Raw genomic sequence first — 16,252 nt, forward strand, 5'->3', positions numbered from 1 at the left:
TGGTCTGTTGAAGAAAGCAGTAAAATATACTTACAGGGGCACCTGGGTGGCTCAATTGGTTAAGCATCTGGCCTAGGCTCAAGTCTTGATCTTAGGGTCTTGGGATCCAGTCCTGAATTGGGTTCCCTGGTCAGCAAGGAGTCTGCTTCTCCCTCTCCCTTTGCCTCCCCATCCCTGCTCATGTGCTCGCTCTCTCTCAAATAACATCTTTTAAAAAAAAATCCTATACTTACGGGCAAAGATCACAAGAGTATTTTTTTTTTTAAAGATTTATTTATTTATTTATTCATGATAGACCTAGAGAGAGACAGAGACACAGGCAGAGGGAGAAGCAGGCTCCATGCAGGGAGCCCGACGCGGGACTCGATCCCGGGTCTCCTGGATCACGCCCTGAGCCGAAGGCAGGCACTCAACCGCTGAGCCACCCAGGGATCCCCACACAAGAGTATTTTAAAAGGCCACTTACTAGCTGCTTTGGTTGCTATAAAGGAAAATGTTCCAAAATCACCTTAGATACATGGAAATTTTATTCTGGAGTGTCTATATATGGTATTACTTTTTATTTCAGGCCAAGTGAGGACAATTTACAGTTTGGCTTACAAAAACTAGTTGAAATCTAGGTGTGGCCAATTTGGTGTAAACAAAATACAGCATAAAATCTGGTTTTGAAATTGTGAAGTAAAAACAAAGCTGTCTTCCCCTGTTTGCTTCTTGTGTTAGGCTGAACAGCTTGAAAGAGGAAGAGGCCAAAAGAGCAGACTGTGAGATCGACATCACCGTGATCAAGGAACCAGTGGATGCTCCATCCTCAAGTTTCACACCCAGCCCCCCTAAGGAGGACACCATAGTGCCCCCATCCAGCAAGCCCGTCACAAGTAAGAAAAAGAAAAAGTAGAGGCTACTGCATTTGTACACAAGCTCCAGGAACAAGCCGATGTAAAAGGAACTGACAACTGAAGTACTGTAACACATTTCCTGACCAATAAAACTGCGTTTTACTTCTTGTCCTAGTGTTTTTGAAATACCCCTGCCTGGGCCACTGCATTTCATGTTTCTTATGTGGTTGAAACAGAGCTGAATGAATATACACACCTGGATATTAAATGCGTGCACCTTCCATATATATATATTTTTTAAATCAAAGGACAGTATGAGTGATGAAGTTTAGAATCTGACAAAACTCATCACAGGATAGCTGGCAGGGGACAGACTAATTAAAACATTTCTTCAGGGCCCCCCCTGAGCCTGGACCACCTCCTTGCCCCTGTCAGTGCCCTGTATCCAAATCTTACGTGTCCTCACGTGCTGCCTCTTATCCAGTTCCTACCCCATTGCTCCCCTATCAGCTCCCCAGCACTGCAAATGCAGCTCCACCACAGGCCAAGGTGGAAAGGCTGAAGAATGCATGTGCAGCCAGAGGTGAAGTGAAACTTTAAATCTGTGTTAGGAAACGTTATGCTGATCTGTGTTAAATTTAAGGGTAAGCACCAAAAGCATACAATCTATAGCTCCCAAAGAAGCAAAAGGAAGGAAACGGGGTCCACAATGCTGGGAAAGAAAAACGAAGGAAAAAGCTGGAAACCGAAATCACAGAAGATAGTGGGGAAAGTGCCGATGTGGCACACAGCTGGGAGTGGGTTCAAACCAACCCCCGCCCGGCACCCAGATGACTAGATTGGGTTCAAAACTGGAATTCACTTCAGTTACTCTTTTCAAGGGAAATCTCTTAAAACCAGATAGGAAGGATGAAAATAAAGATATGTAGCAGGAAAATCTAATCAAGATGCCTGGAATCATAAGCAGTATCAAAAAGAACAATTTAGGGCAGCCCCGGTGGCTCAGCGGTTTAGTGCCGCCTTCAGTCCAGGGCATGATCCTGGAGACCTGGGATCAAGTCCCATGTCGGGCTCCCTGCGTGGAGCCTGTTTCTCCCTCTGCCTCTCTCTCTCTGTGTGTCTCTCATGAATAAATAAAATTTATAAAACAAAACAAAACAAAAACCAATTTAGGGGCACCTGGGTGGCTCAGCTGGTGAAGTGTCCAACTCGGTTTCACCTCAGGTCATGGTCTCGGGGTCTCAATTCTCTCCTCCTCCTCCCCCTCCTCACCCCCTACCTGCTCACTCACTCAAAAAATAAATTTAAAATGGAAAATGAACAGAATTTAAGGCAAACAGCATAATAGGGATAAAACTAGAAATGATAAAAGGACCAACCACCAAAAAGATGCATTATTCATAAACATCTTACATACTAACCTTGCAAAAGCTGGCAGAAGTACAGGGAAGAAACTGATCAAAAAGACATTTAGCAATGGATATGGGTAATTTAAGCAAGGAAAACTAAAAAAGTTTTAACATGCAGAAACAAGAATGCAACAGAGCTAAACACTGACTGCATTTTAGTTTGAAAAGTACAACTCCAAAGGATACATCAGAGACCCTGATCTAATTGTGCTGCAATTAGTAAGTCAGCAATGAACACATGAGACAGAATGCCTGCACAGACCGAAGCACAATCTCAGGTACCTCATGGCTTAAGAGTGATTCATGATTTCATAATGGAAAGAGTAAATTACGTAAGACATGAGAGCGGCAACAAAAATACTCCATGTCGGTGAGAAGTCCTTGGCCCTCTGCCATGCAGGTTGGGTTAAAGGCAAAAGGTGGAGAGTCCTGTCTAGAGCCAGGGTAGTACTGGTTTCCCTAAACTCTGGGATGGCCCAACAACCAAGTTACGGTAAATAAATTCCAGACGGGCTACGTGTCAGCTGTGAGGACGCAAGCGGCTGCGGCTACCCAAGAGTTCTACATGACAAATGAGGAATGCCTGACGTTTAGACCACACTGGGACACTTCCATTCAGTTCTTTGTATTACATATGGTCTAAAAATCACATTAGTACTCAAGAGAAAAACCAAGTTTAGCAATTAAGTCAGCAATGAACACATGAGACAGACAGAATGCTTCTGGGTTTGCTATAGCAGGTAGTAGGGAAGGGACCCAAACTCTGAGCAGCTCTAGCAGCTAGAATATCCCCAAGGATGAGCCAGGGGCCCACAGGGTGGGGAGGGGGCAGGGTGGTGGTCCACAAACAAGCAACAGGTGAGAGACTCAGAGCCAAACCGGAATTTAAAAACCTTAACAATTTATTCGTCTTATTTTCCAGTAAAATATTCACATAATGTCAAAAGAATGGAATGAAAGAGATGTAGCCAACTACCTTTAATTATTTCCGCATAAATATTTAAAATCTAAAAACCCCAGGGGATCATCAGACTGAGTAGAAATTTGATTCTTCAAAGCAAGTATTGCTTTACTATTGTCATTAATTCAGTCAATAATATGACCGAGAACCTGCAGTGGTAAACAAAATGCCTGCTGAGTTGTTTTTCAAAAGATGTTTCGGTGAGCCACTATCGGTCAATCCAAGAAGAATATGTTATTGAACTGTGTTGCACAAAGTTTCTTTACCTCTTCTGCAAAAAACAAACAAACATAAACAGAAAACAGGGGAGTGAGAAACTGAGGTTTTCACCTGAAAGGTTATAGGTTATATTTTAGTACCTTAAACTCTTCTGGTATATAGTTGGGAATAAATGTCTGCATTGAATGACCTTTAATCTCTTAAGGCGTAGGTCAGAAATGGTCATCAATCAAGGAAAAGGACAACAAAAAGTCAGCCTCCCGTGCCTAAAGGCCTCAGTACTGTTCCACACATCAACATGCGGCTGGTCTGGGCCCAGGGAGGTACATGCCTAACACCGCAAGTGCTGGAGACACCCACCAGTTGGGGGCCTGGAGCACAACTTCTAAAATATTGAGCAATTGGGTGCAACCCCCCAGGAACCCCAACTGCCACCAGGGCTGTGGTTCAAGCGCCCTGCTGAGGTGGCGCCATCATGACTCAACTCCCCCTGTGCCGAGGTGAGTCACTGCTGTTTCTAATGCATGCAACTCTCACTACAAGTACTAGTAAGAAAAAAATGAACCGTGTCCTAGCAGATTTGTGTAAAAAATGAAACCTCACACCCAACTTTTCTCCTGTATAGAGCAATCCCCCAGCTCTCCCACTCCAGCTCGAGCAGAAGAGCAGAGGAGCCCGATGTGGCAAAGGGGACACCATCCTCTCCTCCAGCGCAAGCAGCTATCAGGATCAGCCGAGGCGGTTGCTGGAACCACAGGGCGTGGAGGACCAGACCAACCATCAGGACTGGAAGGTGAGAGAGAGGGAGCTCACCCACAGACGGGGCTGTAGCTTGCCCTATGAACCTCACAGTTCTCCCTGGGGATGGCTCTTTATCACTGGGAATAAAAGTGGACTTTTTTATACACAGTGAATAAAGCCATGGGAGTTTTCTTTCTTTTAGCGTTATAGAAAATTTTCCTTTGGCTACTGCCAAGTTTCCTGTAACCTAGGGAAGCTTTTCATGTATATTTTCAAGGAATTGTACAACAGAAAAACACAGAATGGATTAAATCATGGTTTCCTTTAAGCAATGGGCAGCTGCTGTTCAACAGCCTCTGTGTGACTCGCTCTCTAGCAGGTTTCTCAGCACACTCAACAGACAGCACTCTAGTTCTGCTCAAGTACCAAAGCCTATTTACCATTTACTTCAATCAGGTTTGCGTTTTTTTGATTCAGAATAACATACAGCTCCCGCTGGTCAGACTTCTTCCCAACAACCCAGTAATCACTCATTGCCTTCACAATGACTTCTTCGTCCTCATCCACTCTGCAAGACAGTTTCCAAAATGCAATAGTTTGTTACAGGGTTATTAGAGCGTGAAAGACCCACCACTCTAAGACCAGAAGCCACAACCAGTCACTTGAAAAACCTGGGGACCCACATGCAAGTGACTAACTTTGGGGCCTCCTGATCGGTTCAAAAGGGGGGCCCCCTCTGGGGAGGCTCCAGGATGCTCTGCTTTGAAGAAGATTCCTCCAATGCCTCTTCTCTTCTTAGAAAAGGGACACCTAATTTAAGAAATTGTTAGAATTACCTAGTAAAATCACTGTTGATGTCACCCAGAATCTTCATTAAGTCCGGATGCACAGATGTAAGTGACACACTAGGTGTTTTCCTCATGTGAATTGTACTTTTCTCGGCTAAATTCATATGGTTGAAGTAGATAAACTTAAACTGGGGTTCTTTTTCAGACCTGTGAAAACATGTGATTAAAATGTCATTCTCAAAGAATATTTATCCTAACAAGAGCACTACAATGTTAAAACCTTAAATCCATGTGGCGAAGGCCTTGTATTTTTGATGTTGGGGCCTTCAAATCAAGAATCTCAGTTAAGATGTTAATAGTAACTTATTTGATACCCATGAAGTATCCAATGATGGGATTTCCCAGAAAGCTTATATTTTTGAAAAACCAGTATTATAACCATTTTGTGGTGATTTTCTCAACAATAGTGCTTTTAGAAATGGCAATCACTGGATTATTCACTGAATTTTTAAAAACAAATGCAAACTACACACAAGTCATCTGTCTTCTAGCAGAGGAGTCAGCAAAAGACTAGTGGCTCTGGTGCCAAATGTGGCCATTTTCCTAAAGTTTTGTTGGCATACGGCCACACCCATAGGTCATGCATTATCTACAGCCACTTGCACTTCAACAACAGTTGAGTGTTTGCAACATATACAGCCCACAAAATCTGAAAGGTGTATTATGTGGTCTTTTGCAGAAGTTGTTTGCTGACCTGTCTTAGGAGAGGAATAGCTCATTTATCCCACAGTGCCAGGGAATGAACATGCTCCCTGTATGTAAGGGAGGGAGAATTGAAGCTTACTATGGTAACAAAGCTTTTGTCACCCTAAATGGAGACCATTCTAAGGTGTATTTGGCTTTACTGCTGTAGCATAAAGAATATTTTAATTGGAATACATCTTTTATTATTTGAAATAACCAGACAATGCTACCACATTGCCTCCCAGGTCAGAGTCTGGACTCCTCAGGGAACCACTCTGACAGCGAGGCCACAGCTCCCGGGGCCTCCCTCCCTCCCTGCTCACAGCACCCTTAAGTTACACTCTGGGGTGTGGTGACAGCCTGAGCAGCCCTGCCACTGGGAGGCTCAGAAGCCTTCTCTGCTTACTTCAGGGTTAGGAGCCATGTTCTGGTGGGCTGAGGGTGCCGGAAATCCGACCTCCGGAAAAGTGGGTTACTACTGTAATACTTTACATCTAGGCAAAGAAAGAATGTGGATGGCTTAGTGTCCAGGAACATGAAAAGAGAATTCTCACAAAACCAGAATATGTTTTTCGTAGGCCCCCTAAAACTAACAAAAGCACGTATAACTACAAGAAACACTGGAAAAATAGAACATTTTAAAAATGCTTGGAAAGAGTTGTGAATTTAGTTGTCTGGGCATATAAACTCCTACCCAGCCTCAATCGGGCTTACAGTCCTGGCTATTCCATTTCACTCCAAAACACTCTGTGGCCTCCCTCTCTCCCTCATTTAGAATATGTAAAATATTCTTCTAAGATCTAAATGATTTCTTTTCTACCCCCAGTAGAAATTTACATTAGCAAATGCTATTCAGTAGTTAAGACAGTGACCAATGTGGCCTCTTTCCACCCCACCTTCCACTACGATAATATAAAAACAGAAATAGATTAAAAATTGCTACTTGCTCTTCACAATTAAGTTGTCCTCTTCATATAAGAAAAAGGAGAGGGCAGCCCTGGTGGCTCAGAGGTTTAGTGCCGCCTTCAGCCCAGGGCCTGATCCTGGAGACCTGGGATTGAGTCCCATGTCGGGCTCCCTGTGTGGAGCCTGCTTCTCCCTCTGCCTGTGTCTCTGTATCCCTCTCTCTTTCTCTGTGTCTCTCATGAATAAATAAATAAAATCTTAAAAAAAAAAGAAAAAGAAAAAGGAGAGACCTGCTCACAATAAAAACAGCAAGGATAATGTGCATCCTAAGACTCATTAGTCATGTCAAAAGTAACATCTAACAAACGGTGTGCTAGTTTTGAAGTAGTAGTGGCCACATTCACCTGGTATCTTTTCCAAAGAGTGAAAACGGACTCCTTTTAAACACCAAAGCATTTTTCCTCTTAAACACAGAAATGAAAATTTCTTGCCTTCTTAAAAAAGAACATGCTAAATACAGTTAATCACGTCAATATAAAATACACTGAACGCAGGGAAATACAGAATTCTTCCTGACGATGTTAAAAAGTTTGGTTTAAAATATCATAGCACAGTAACAATATCCTCAAAGAACATGGAAAGGCGAGGCCTGTCTTAACTGGTTGTAGTCTATGCTTTTTCAGTTCATATGTCCACAAGTTTTTTTTTACAGATTTTCTGTTTTCTACCAACCCTTTCTTTACATCCTTTTTTGCCCCTTCTACTATCAGCTGAAAACCTAAGTATCCGTGACTGGCAGAGTCACAGGGAGGTTTCCCACAAGTAAAGAGCAGCAGTTTTACTGAGATGCCAGAGACTAAGTGTTTAAGAACCAGGTATGTGAAAACCCATCCAAACTTCAAAAGCATGCCAGGAGAGGTTACTACAAGCCCTGAGCCCATGGAAGAAATCATCAGCTGTTTAGCAGGTGCCTGATTGCTTGTGGAGTTTCCCTGTGGAGTCAATAGTTGTTGGAACTGAGACCATCTGGAGGCTTTACTTATTCTGGGCCTCGTTCCAGATGGCTAAAGGTTGCCACACACGTGGTTTCTGGATAAGGATAGCTATTCCTCACTTAATGAACTGAACGAAAAAGATTCTGAACTGACCGATGTGGATACTGTAAAAAGGAAAACTGGCCTTTATGTAGGAGTTAAACATTACAGCTCTTGCTCCTTTGTATGTCTAGGATAATCAGGAAGTGAGGCACAGCTGGGCCCCAGGAATATACATGTGAACCCTATCCTGGAAGGAAGGCTTCTGAGCCCCTGCTCCCACTGCACCACCTCTGCACACCAGACTAACCCATCCCTTGTCATGTCCCTCCGCCTGGCATCCCATCCTAAGTCTTATCCTTACCAAGCTTCTGTCAAAGGTTTTACTCCTCACTTCTTGTAGAAATCCTAGCACCATCAGCCTCCCAAGCAATTGGGCTGTTTTAGAATTTTTTTTAAAAAAGATTCAATTTATTTATTCATGAGAAACACACACACACAGAGGCAGAGACACAGGCAGAGGGAAAAGCAAGCTCCATGCAGGGAGCCCGAATGTGGGACTCGATCCCCGGTCTCCAGAATCACACCCTGAGAAGAAGGCAGATGCTTGGGATCCCTGGGTGGTGCAGCGGTTTAGCGCCTGCCTTTGGCCCAGGGCGCGATCCTGGAGACCCAGGATCGAATCCCACATCGGGCTCCCGGTGCATGGAGCCTGCTTCTCCTTCTGCCTATGTCTCTGCTTCTCTCTCTCTGTGTGTGACTATCATAAATAAATAAAAATTTAAAAAAAATGTTTAAAAAAAAAAAAAAGAAGAAGGCAGACGCTTAACCGCTAAGCCACCCAGGTGTCCCTGTTTTACAAATGTATTCAAAATGACTGATTAAAAAAGGATTATAAAAATCACTCACAGGAAAGAGTCTCCTTTTCCAGTAACTTTGTCCTTCCTCCTCCTCCTCCCTTTCCAAATTTAGTATTCAAAGTGGCTAGTAAGTAAGAATATGTGAAAGAAATAAATGTCTCAGATTCAGAAAACTATGGATTTTGGGGAAAAAGTATTAAATTAGAGCCCTTAAAAATTCCAGGTGAATTAGACCGAGACACAGAAGATAAAATCATAAAAATACTACAGATAAAAATGGCATTTTAAAAATGATACTGGGATAGAAAGCTGCAAATATGACAGTGAAAACAGAAATCAAAAGGAAATGACTTATGAAATGGATTATATATGAAACCCAAATGTTATAAAAAATAGTAAAACCAAAGTTAAAAAAATACGTGGTATGACTGAAGAGTATTACATGAAAAGTGCTGAAAGAAAAGATTTAAAGCACTTCAGTGGGAAGGGCCAATGGACACAGACAGGCAGTTCATGGAAGAGACAGAAATGCCAACCTTGAGTGTCACCTAGCAGATGTCAAGACACAGCATGGAGAAGGAGTGCGAGGTGACCCACACTGTCACTGCACATTCCCTTTGCCCCAGAACTCCATGCCAGGGACATCTCCTAACACATCAGATCATTTAATACAGAGCTGTTTGAATGTTAACAGCCATAACCAGGCTACCCACCAAATAGAACAATGATTAAACAAACAGAGCTCATCTATCCAATTAAGTACCTATGAAGCCATGAAAGAGAATAGACAGATCCATATTTATTGATTTAAAGTGATGTTCATGCCATATATTTTCTAAAAGCTACAGATTTACAGCATGACTTATTTTTAAAAACCTGCCAGTAAAAAACACTGTGTCTAGGTCACTGATTTCCTATGTGTATAGATCTAAAAAGATACACACTAAATGAGATAAGATTTCCAATATTTATATTTCTGAATTTAAAAATTATGGACATAAATTACTCTCAAAAAAAGAAAAACATTTAAAATAATTGAATTACAAAGTCCTTAAGTAGAAAAAAATCGAGGTGTCACACAAGTAATAGAAACCAAAGGCCAAACAAACCTACTTTATGCCATTCCTTAAAGGAGTGACCTCAATTTCATAAGGAACATTAAAAGAACCACAGCTTATGAGTATAAATTTGACACTAAAGATTACGTCCTGAGCTAGCCCTATGGTTGCCTCCCAGTGAGGGTTGAGGCTATCAGAACAGCTGGGCCTGGAGTCCTGGCACTGACCTCTGGGGTCAGGATGGCTGGCTGCCTAATACAGTACTCCCCACCTATCAGCAATGCTAGGAGCTAGGATGTGAGTCTTGGAGGTCCTAGAACTGGCATGTAAAATGGTTTGACCTGGGTCAGGATTTCCAAAAGAAAAGCACATTATCTTTCCTACTCAAGAGCATTTCTAATCAGCTGAGACTTACAGTTTGGCAACAAGAGCCCCTTACAAGTAAAATCTTAGATGCATCGAGAGTAACCTTTAGGTCACCTTTCAAAGACACAAACAACTATGCCTCTAGAGTCTCTGTTCTTGGGCATTGCCCTAAGTTGTATGTTCTACCGTCAAGTTTTCCAGGCGTCCATCTTTCAGGGGCCATAGACACTACACAGTGGTTCTAGGCAGTCAGAAACTGTCCTCCGCAGTAGATGGATCTGTGCCAAACCACACACAGCGAAGTATTAACTGTAGAGTCTGATGGGGGGCTGCATGTGTGTTCAGGGTGTCATTTTTTCCACTTCCTATGTTTGAAAATTTTCATAATAAAATATCAGGGAGAAAACTCCTTTCTAGTGAAATTAGATTATTAATATCCACAGCTCTCTCCTTTCTTCAACTATTGATTTGGGAATAAAAATCTTAAATTACAGCCCTTCCTCTAGTGCTTGAAAATTCCGGGTGAATTAAAGATTGAAACACAGAAGATAAAACCATAAAGTGCCAGAGATAAAAATGGCATATTTTTAGGATATTGGAGTAGAGAGCCATAGGTATGACACTGAAGGTAGAAATCTAAAGGAAATGACTACTAAAATAAACGACATATAAATCCCACACTTGTATGTTATAAAAATAACATACCATAATAAATAAATAACCATAATAACATAAATAAAACCGAAGTTAAAAATGAGAATATACGATATGACTTCTGAACAATCCCAAGGAGAGTTGACCTTTGCAGAATAGAAGGTCCCTGACAGCAAGTCTACCTGAGATATTTGCTGGGGAGTTATGTAAAATCCATCACATCTATGGAAAGCACGGGCAGAACGGGTACCCTGTCCAGCAATCGCCCCACGGCTGGGAGGTGGGGAGTGGGGTGGAAAAACAGGGAACTACACTTCCTCTCAACAGTTTATAATTTGCATGATACCAAACAGATCTGATTCACTTAGGCTTCTTTCAGAAAAGAGAATCTGACAGTTTAATGGTGAAAATTAAACTTCAAGACACAAACCATAAGAGACTCTTAACTCTAGGAAACAAACTGGGGGGGTATGCTGAAGGGAAGGTGGGGGGCGGGGGGTAACTGGGTGATGGGCATTTGATGGAATGAGCACTGGGCATTATATGCAACTGATGAGTCACTAAATTCTACCTCTGAAACAAATAATACATTGTATGTTAATTAAATTTACTTAAAAAAATTAAACCTCAGGATGGAAAGTGGTCTGGCATGTTCATTTCCTGGCCTTATCTTTTCTAACACAAAGCAAGCTGTTGACAGTAACAATCTACGCACAGATACAAAACCTATTCGTACTATCACCTGGACCCTATGTGTGACCTCTCTACAGGCTGACGCTTCTGTAAGACCATATACACACAGCATGGAGTCACTATGCACACAGGTTATACATAAATTCAAACACGTAACTTCACAAACATAGAAAGTTCATAGACGGCTTATGTTTCTCAAAGGACTTCCCATGTGCTTGCTTCATCTTTACAGCAATTTGACTTTACATTGAGAAGAGTAGCAAGAGGTTCAGTGACTTCCCAGTGTTCTTAAATAATGAGGTTAACTTGAGTCTCCTGATATATTACTGGAGCCAGCGTCTTTTAAGGCACCAAACTCTGGCCCAATGCCCTAATGGCCTACATCACAGCTAACTTCACCCCATACATTTATGCACAAGAAGCAAAGTCCTTTCTGTCCACACAAGGCAAACCCCTGCTAATTAACACTGCCAGTGTGAATTTTACCACTGGGCAGGCAGGACGTGAGGTGGTGCTCATGAGGTCCAACCAATGGGCACAGCTAGTATGCCTAACCCCATATGTTTACGCCACAGTCAGGGCAGAGCGAGGAAATGTGTTCCCAGAAGACCCAGCCCCAGTCATCATCGTGGAGCAGAAAAGCTCAGGGAGAGTTCCCCTGGGAGCTTATAAGACAGGACTGAACTGCACACCTCTTTTCTGGATTCAAAGAAAACATGAATGACATTACCATCCATATTCTTAAGTAGAACTACCCTTACTCTTCCCAAACCAGTTAAATGCTAGAAAGTAAACATGAAGTACAAACCCAGACATCCTTTTGTTGACGTTAAATTGCTCACAGATGTCAGACGCCAGCACCGTGAGCTGGGGCCCAACAATGCTGTCCAGTCTTCGGCAAAAATCCAATGTGGGCTGTACAGAGGCTAACAATTTAAAAAATGCCAGTAAGTTTTAGAATTCTTTGTGTTGAGAAGGTCAATATTCATCTAACAGTCTTGATTACAGTATTCCAATGAAAACTTTACTGATCGGGAAAATAAAACAATGCAGTAACTGGCTCTCCCTCCCCTCCCCAAGAGAAGAGAAACTTCTAGAAGAGTCAGAGACCCCAGCTCATTGTGAATATCGATATAAACACACCCGTGGCATGGGTAAATTGGCCGGCTACCCCCACTAGACCCAAGAAGGTCAAATATTTAACTAATACCATACAGCACTCAGGGGCCAGCTGCCCTCTGGTGCTTTATAAACATTATCTCATTTAGCCCCCAAACCCCCTTTAACAAAGGTACTCTTGTTAGCACTTCATGGGCAGAGAGGCACAGAAAGGTGCCCAGGGCCTACTGCAGGAAGCAGGAAGACCAGGACTATTTACCACGGCAGAAATCAGAGAGGGCAGCCATGCTTAAGAGAGCCTCTATGACAACATGTTTACTGTTTAGGGATAGAACACAGCAAAGCGTAAAGAGAAAAGGCTTATCTACTTGGGCTGAAGTCAGATACAGGTGTGTACCTACCATCAATCATAAAGCAAACAGCTGCACTCATGGCCTGGGAAGAGAAAACAAACCAAAGATTACAAAATGGCACAAAAAAAGCAATTTGACGATGATGCAGTGGCTCTGTTTGAATCCGGACTTGAATCACTTGGTCAAGATATCTTTTAGTCTACTGGAGAAATCTGGATATGGACAGGACAGTAGAGGACAGGAAGGAAGTACTACTGTTTATTTTGCTAGGTGTGCTAATAACACACGGTTAGGTGGAAACAGATGCCCTTATTAGAGATGCAAATTGAAGCATTTATGAGTGAAATGACATGATCTAACATGCTCTAGCAAAGAACATGCAGGGAAAACAGATCAAAGATTAGCATATTCTTAATTAAATTAATCTGTGTGATAAGTGCCTGGGAATTCACTGTTCTGGTCTCTATTTTTGTGTATGTTTGAAAATTTGCACGAACATAGTTAAAAAAGCCCCCAGCAAAATGATGTTCCCTTGTCTCCCTTTTTATGAGTGAATGTGACAGTTGTAACATGAGCTACAGCAACCAAGACCACAAATCACATAACTCGAATTGTTTATCAGTGGATACTATATACATGGTACAATGCAAAAACAGTCACACAGAATACGGCCTTAGGAGAAAAAGCCACAGAGCTCCTCCTGAGGCCTGTTCCAATAGGCAGCCACTTCTAGCCATTTCAGACACCAGGGCTCTACCACTGTGGCCTTCAAATGTCACACTGAATCCCTACTCATGTTACGACAGCAATGACCCCCCCATTGGCTTTCTTCTCCCTCCCTGTGGTTTAGAGCCACTCCAGCCTCCCCACTGGTCACCTTACAGCTCCAAATGGCCCACTTCTCATGCCACAGTTCCAGGCACAAGCTCCTGGAAAACAGCTGCATTTTACACAAGGACACTTACCCCATCCACCATCGGCACCTCTCCCCACATCCACCTCTCGAGCCCTAGCAGCTATAACTTTGTTTTCACATACTTAAGCACACCAGCACTATTTTCTAAGTGAATCATAATTATCAACTGCTTATAAACAGGTTGCAAAACTGATGGATCACAGGCAAGTTCCAGCCAGTATGTTTCTTTTTGTGTAACTTTGACTTAGATACCAATGAGGTTTCCTACATAAATTCCCAATTCCAGCCTCTCCTGAAATATCAGGACATCTGAGAGCACCAATTCTGCATTCCAAGGTGCTACCTAGTGGATGTGAGTGGCCTCTGGCCTCCTTGTGACATGGTGTTTCATAGCCCCCCCATACACTAAAGCCCCATCTGTTTATGTCTGCCATCTGCAGGGTTCCTATAGGCAACTGCATGTGTGACTCCTTCCAGGTTGATTTTTTTTTTTTTTAAGATTTTATTTATTTATTCATGAGAAACACAAAGAGAGAGACAAAGACATAGGCAGACGGAGAAGCAGGCTCCTTGCAGGGAGCCCGACGCAGAACTCGATCCCTGAAACTTGGGATCATGGCCTGAGCCAAAGGCAGACACTCAACCGCTGAGCCACCTAGGCATGCCGGTTGATTTAATAAGCACCTTTCATGTCCCTTTTTAAAAACTTGAAGAATTTCAAATACATAGAAAAGCACATAGAACAGCATTATGAACCCGGCAGACCATCACTTCCCCAATGACTGGCAGCTGAGGCAGTCCTGCCCTACCTACATGTTCATCTCAGACACCACATCAGTTACTCCTGACACACATCAGTAGGTACCTACAGAGGACCAGGACTCAGGAGCCCATTCAAAATGGCAGTATGAGGAGCTCCACAGATCTCAAACACCATAACTGGAGAAAACTGTAAAAAAATGTTAAGTTTCCAGAGGGAAAGTGTCCTAAGGGCAGACAGCAAATGGAGTAATGTTTCTTTAAGAAAACCTATAAAATCTGAGTATTAGCAGCATCAGTCTTTATAACTTCAGAGCCATCAACACATACGTTAAAAACAAGGAAGATCGCAAATCAAGAACTTAAACTTCCATTCTCAGACCTTGGAAAAAAGGTAGAGCAAACTAAACCTAAAGCAAGAGAAGGAAGAATATAACGAAGATCAGAGCAGAAATAAATGAAATCGAGAACAACAATATAAAAAAAGCAACACCAGGAGTTGGTTCTCTTAAAAGATAAGCAAAATTGAAAAACCTTTAGCTAGACCACCTAGAACAAGGCATAAAGAGAGGAGACACAGGACACCTGGGCAACTCAGCAGTTGAGCAGCTGCCTTCTGCTCAGGGCGTGATCCTGGGGTCAGGGATCAAGTCCCACACTGGGCTCCCTGCAAGGAGCCTGCTTCTCCCTCTGCCTATGTCTCTGCCTCTCTCTGTGTCTCTGTGAATAAAAATAAATAAATAATTTTTTTTAAATGGGGGGGGAGGAGAGGAGACACAAATCACTAAAATGAGGGATTAAAGAGGAGACATCACTACTGATTTATGGGGGAAAAGGGATTTGAAGGCTATAATACTATGAAAAATTATATACGAAACAACTCAAAACAAATTCCTAGTAAGACACAAACAACTGAAACTGACTCAAGAAGAAATAGACAATAAGGCACAGAGTAAGTACAGAGACTCTTTCACAATGTTAAGGTTTCCAACAAAGACAAGCCCAGATGTAGATGGCTTCACTGTGAATTATTAAAAGAATTAACAACAATCCTTCACAAGCTCTTCCAAAAAACAGGAAAGGAGGAAACAATTCCCGACTTAGCTTGAGGCTGGTAGTACTCTGATACCAAAACCAAACCATAACTTCAAAAAGGAAAAAAACACACAGGCCAACAATCCCTTCAGGCCCCAAGCCCACAGGCATCAGCAGGCCACTGGAGGGCTGGAGACTAAGGCCAGTGACACGGGCAGTCAGGTGCATCTGTGTGGCCAACATCCAGTAAAAACCCTGGATGTCAAGGCTCCTGTGAGCTTCCCTGGATGTTCGTACTACATACACATCATGTCACTGCTGGGAGAAACAGGCCCTGTGCTGTCTGCACAGCTTCACCAGGAGAGGACATCTGGAAGCTTGTGCTGGGTGACCCTTGGATACTGCCCCAGGTGCCTCTTCCCTGGACCATTTTTCATCTGTACTCCTTTGCTGTAATCAACTGTAACTGGGAGTGTACTGGCTTCTCTGAGTCCTGTGAGTGCCTCTAGTGAACTCGTGGGCCCAATGGTCTTGGGGGCCTCTGAGCTAGCAGTGTCAGGAGCGAGGGTGGTCTTGGGGACTCCTGAGCGAGTGTGGGTCAGGAGCGAGGGGTGGTCTTGGGGACCCTTGCACTTTGCAGCTAGACACCACTGAATTGAATACATTAAAGGCGCTAATTATACAGTATGTAAATTACATCTCAAGCTGTTTTGAAAAAAAATTTTTTTAAAATAACCGTGATGCCATCATCCTATTAAAAATTCTATCTATTGATTGACTCTAAAAATGGAAATTCAATAA

At 42.7% G+C, this 16,252-nt stretch overlaps 2 protein-coding genes across 6 annotated transcripts in view; one reads left to right on the forward strand and one right to left on the reverse strand.

Moving 5' to 3' along the window:
• RSPH10B (radial spoke head 10 homolog B) overlaps positions 1-1,003 on the forward strand; it is a 59,998-nt gene extending 58,995 nt beyond the window's left edge. For all 3 annotated transcript variants that reach the window (XM_077907762.1, XM_077907763.1, XM_077907764.1), the window contains one exon: positions 721-1,003. In XM_077907762.1, the coding sequence (XP_077763888.1) occupies positions 721-895 (175 nt within the window). In that variant the 3' untranslated portion in view covers positions 896-1,003. The remainder of the gene's footprint in view (positions 1-720) is intronic.
• Positions 1,004-3,129: 2,126 nt separating this feature from the next.
• CCZ1 (CCZ1 vacuolar protein trafficking and biogenesis associated) overlaps positions 3,130-16,252 on the reverse strand; it is a 31,039-nt gene continuing 17,916 nt past the window's right edge. For 2 of the 3 annotated variants that reach the window (XM_077907767.1, XM_077907769.1), the window contains exons 11-15: positions 12,790-12,823; positions 12,078-12,195; positions 5,003-5,161; positions 4,607-4,734; positions 3,525-4,211 (exon numbers count right to left, since the gene is read on the reverse strand). In XM_077907767.1, coding sequence (XP_077763893.1) covers positions 3,997-4,211; positions 4,607-4,734; positions 5,003-5,161; positions 12,078-12,195; positions 12,790-12,823 — 654 coding nt within the window. In that variant the 3' untranslated portion in view covers positions 3,525-3,996. Of the gene's footprint in view, positions 3,478-3,524; positions 4,212-4,606; positions 4,735-5,002; positions 5,162-12,077; positions 12,196-12,789; positions 12,824-16,252 lie in introns of those variants that run through there. The other variant, XM_077907768.1, reaches the window with a different exon arrangement.

Source organism: Canis aureus, chromosome 8 (genome assembly GCF_053574225.1).
Source record: "Canis aureus isolate CA01 chromosome 8, VMU_Caureus_v.1.0, whole genome shotgun sequence".
In the NCBI taxonomy this organism is placed as follows: Eukaryota; Metazoa; Chordata; class Mammalia; order Carnivora; family Canidae; genus Canis; species Canis aureus.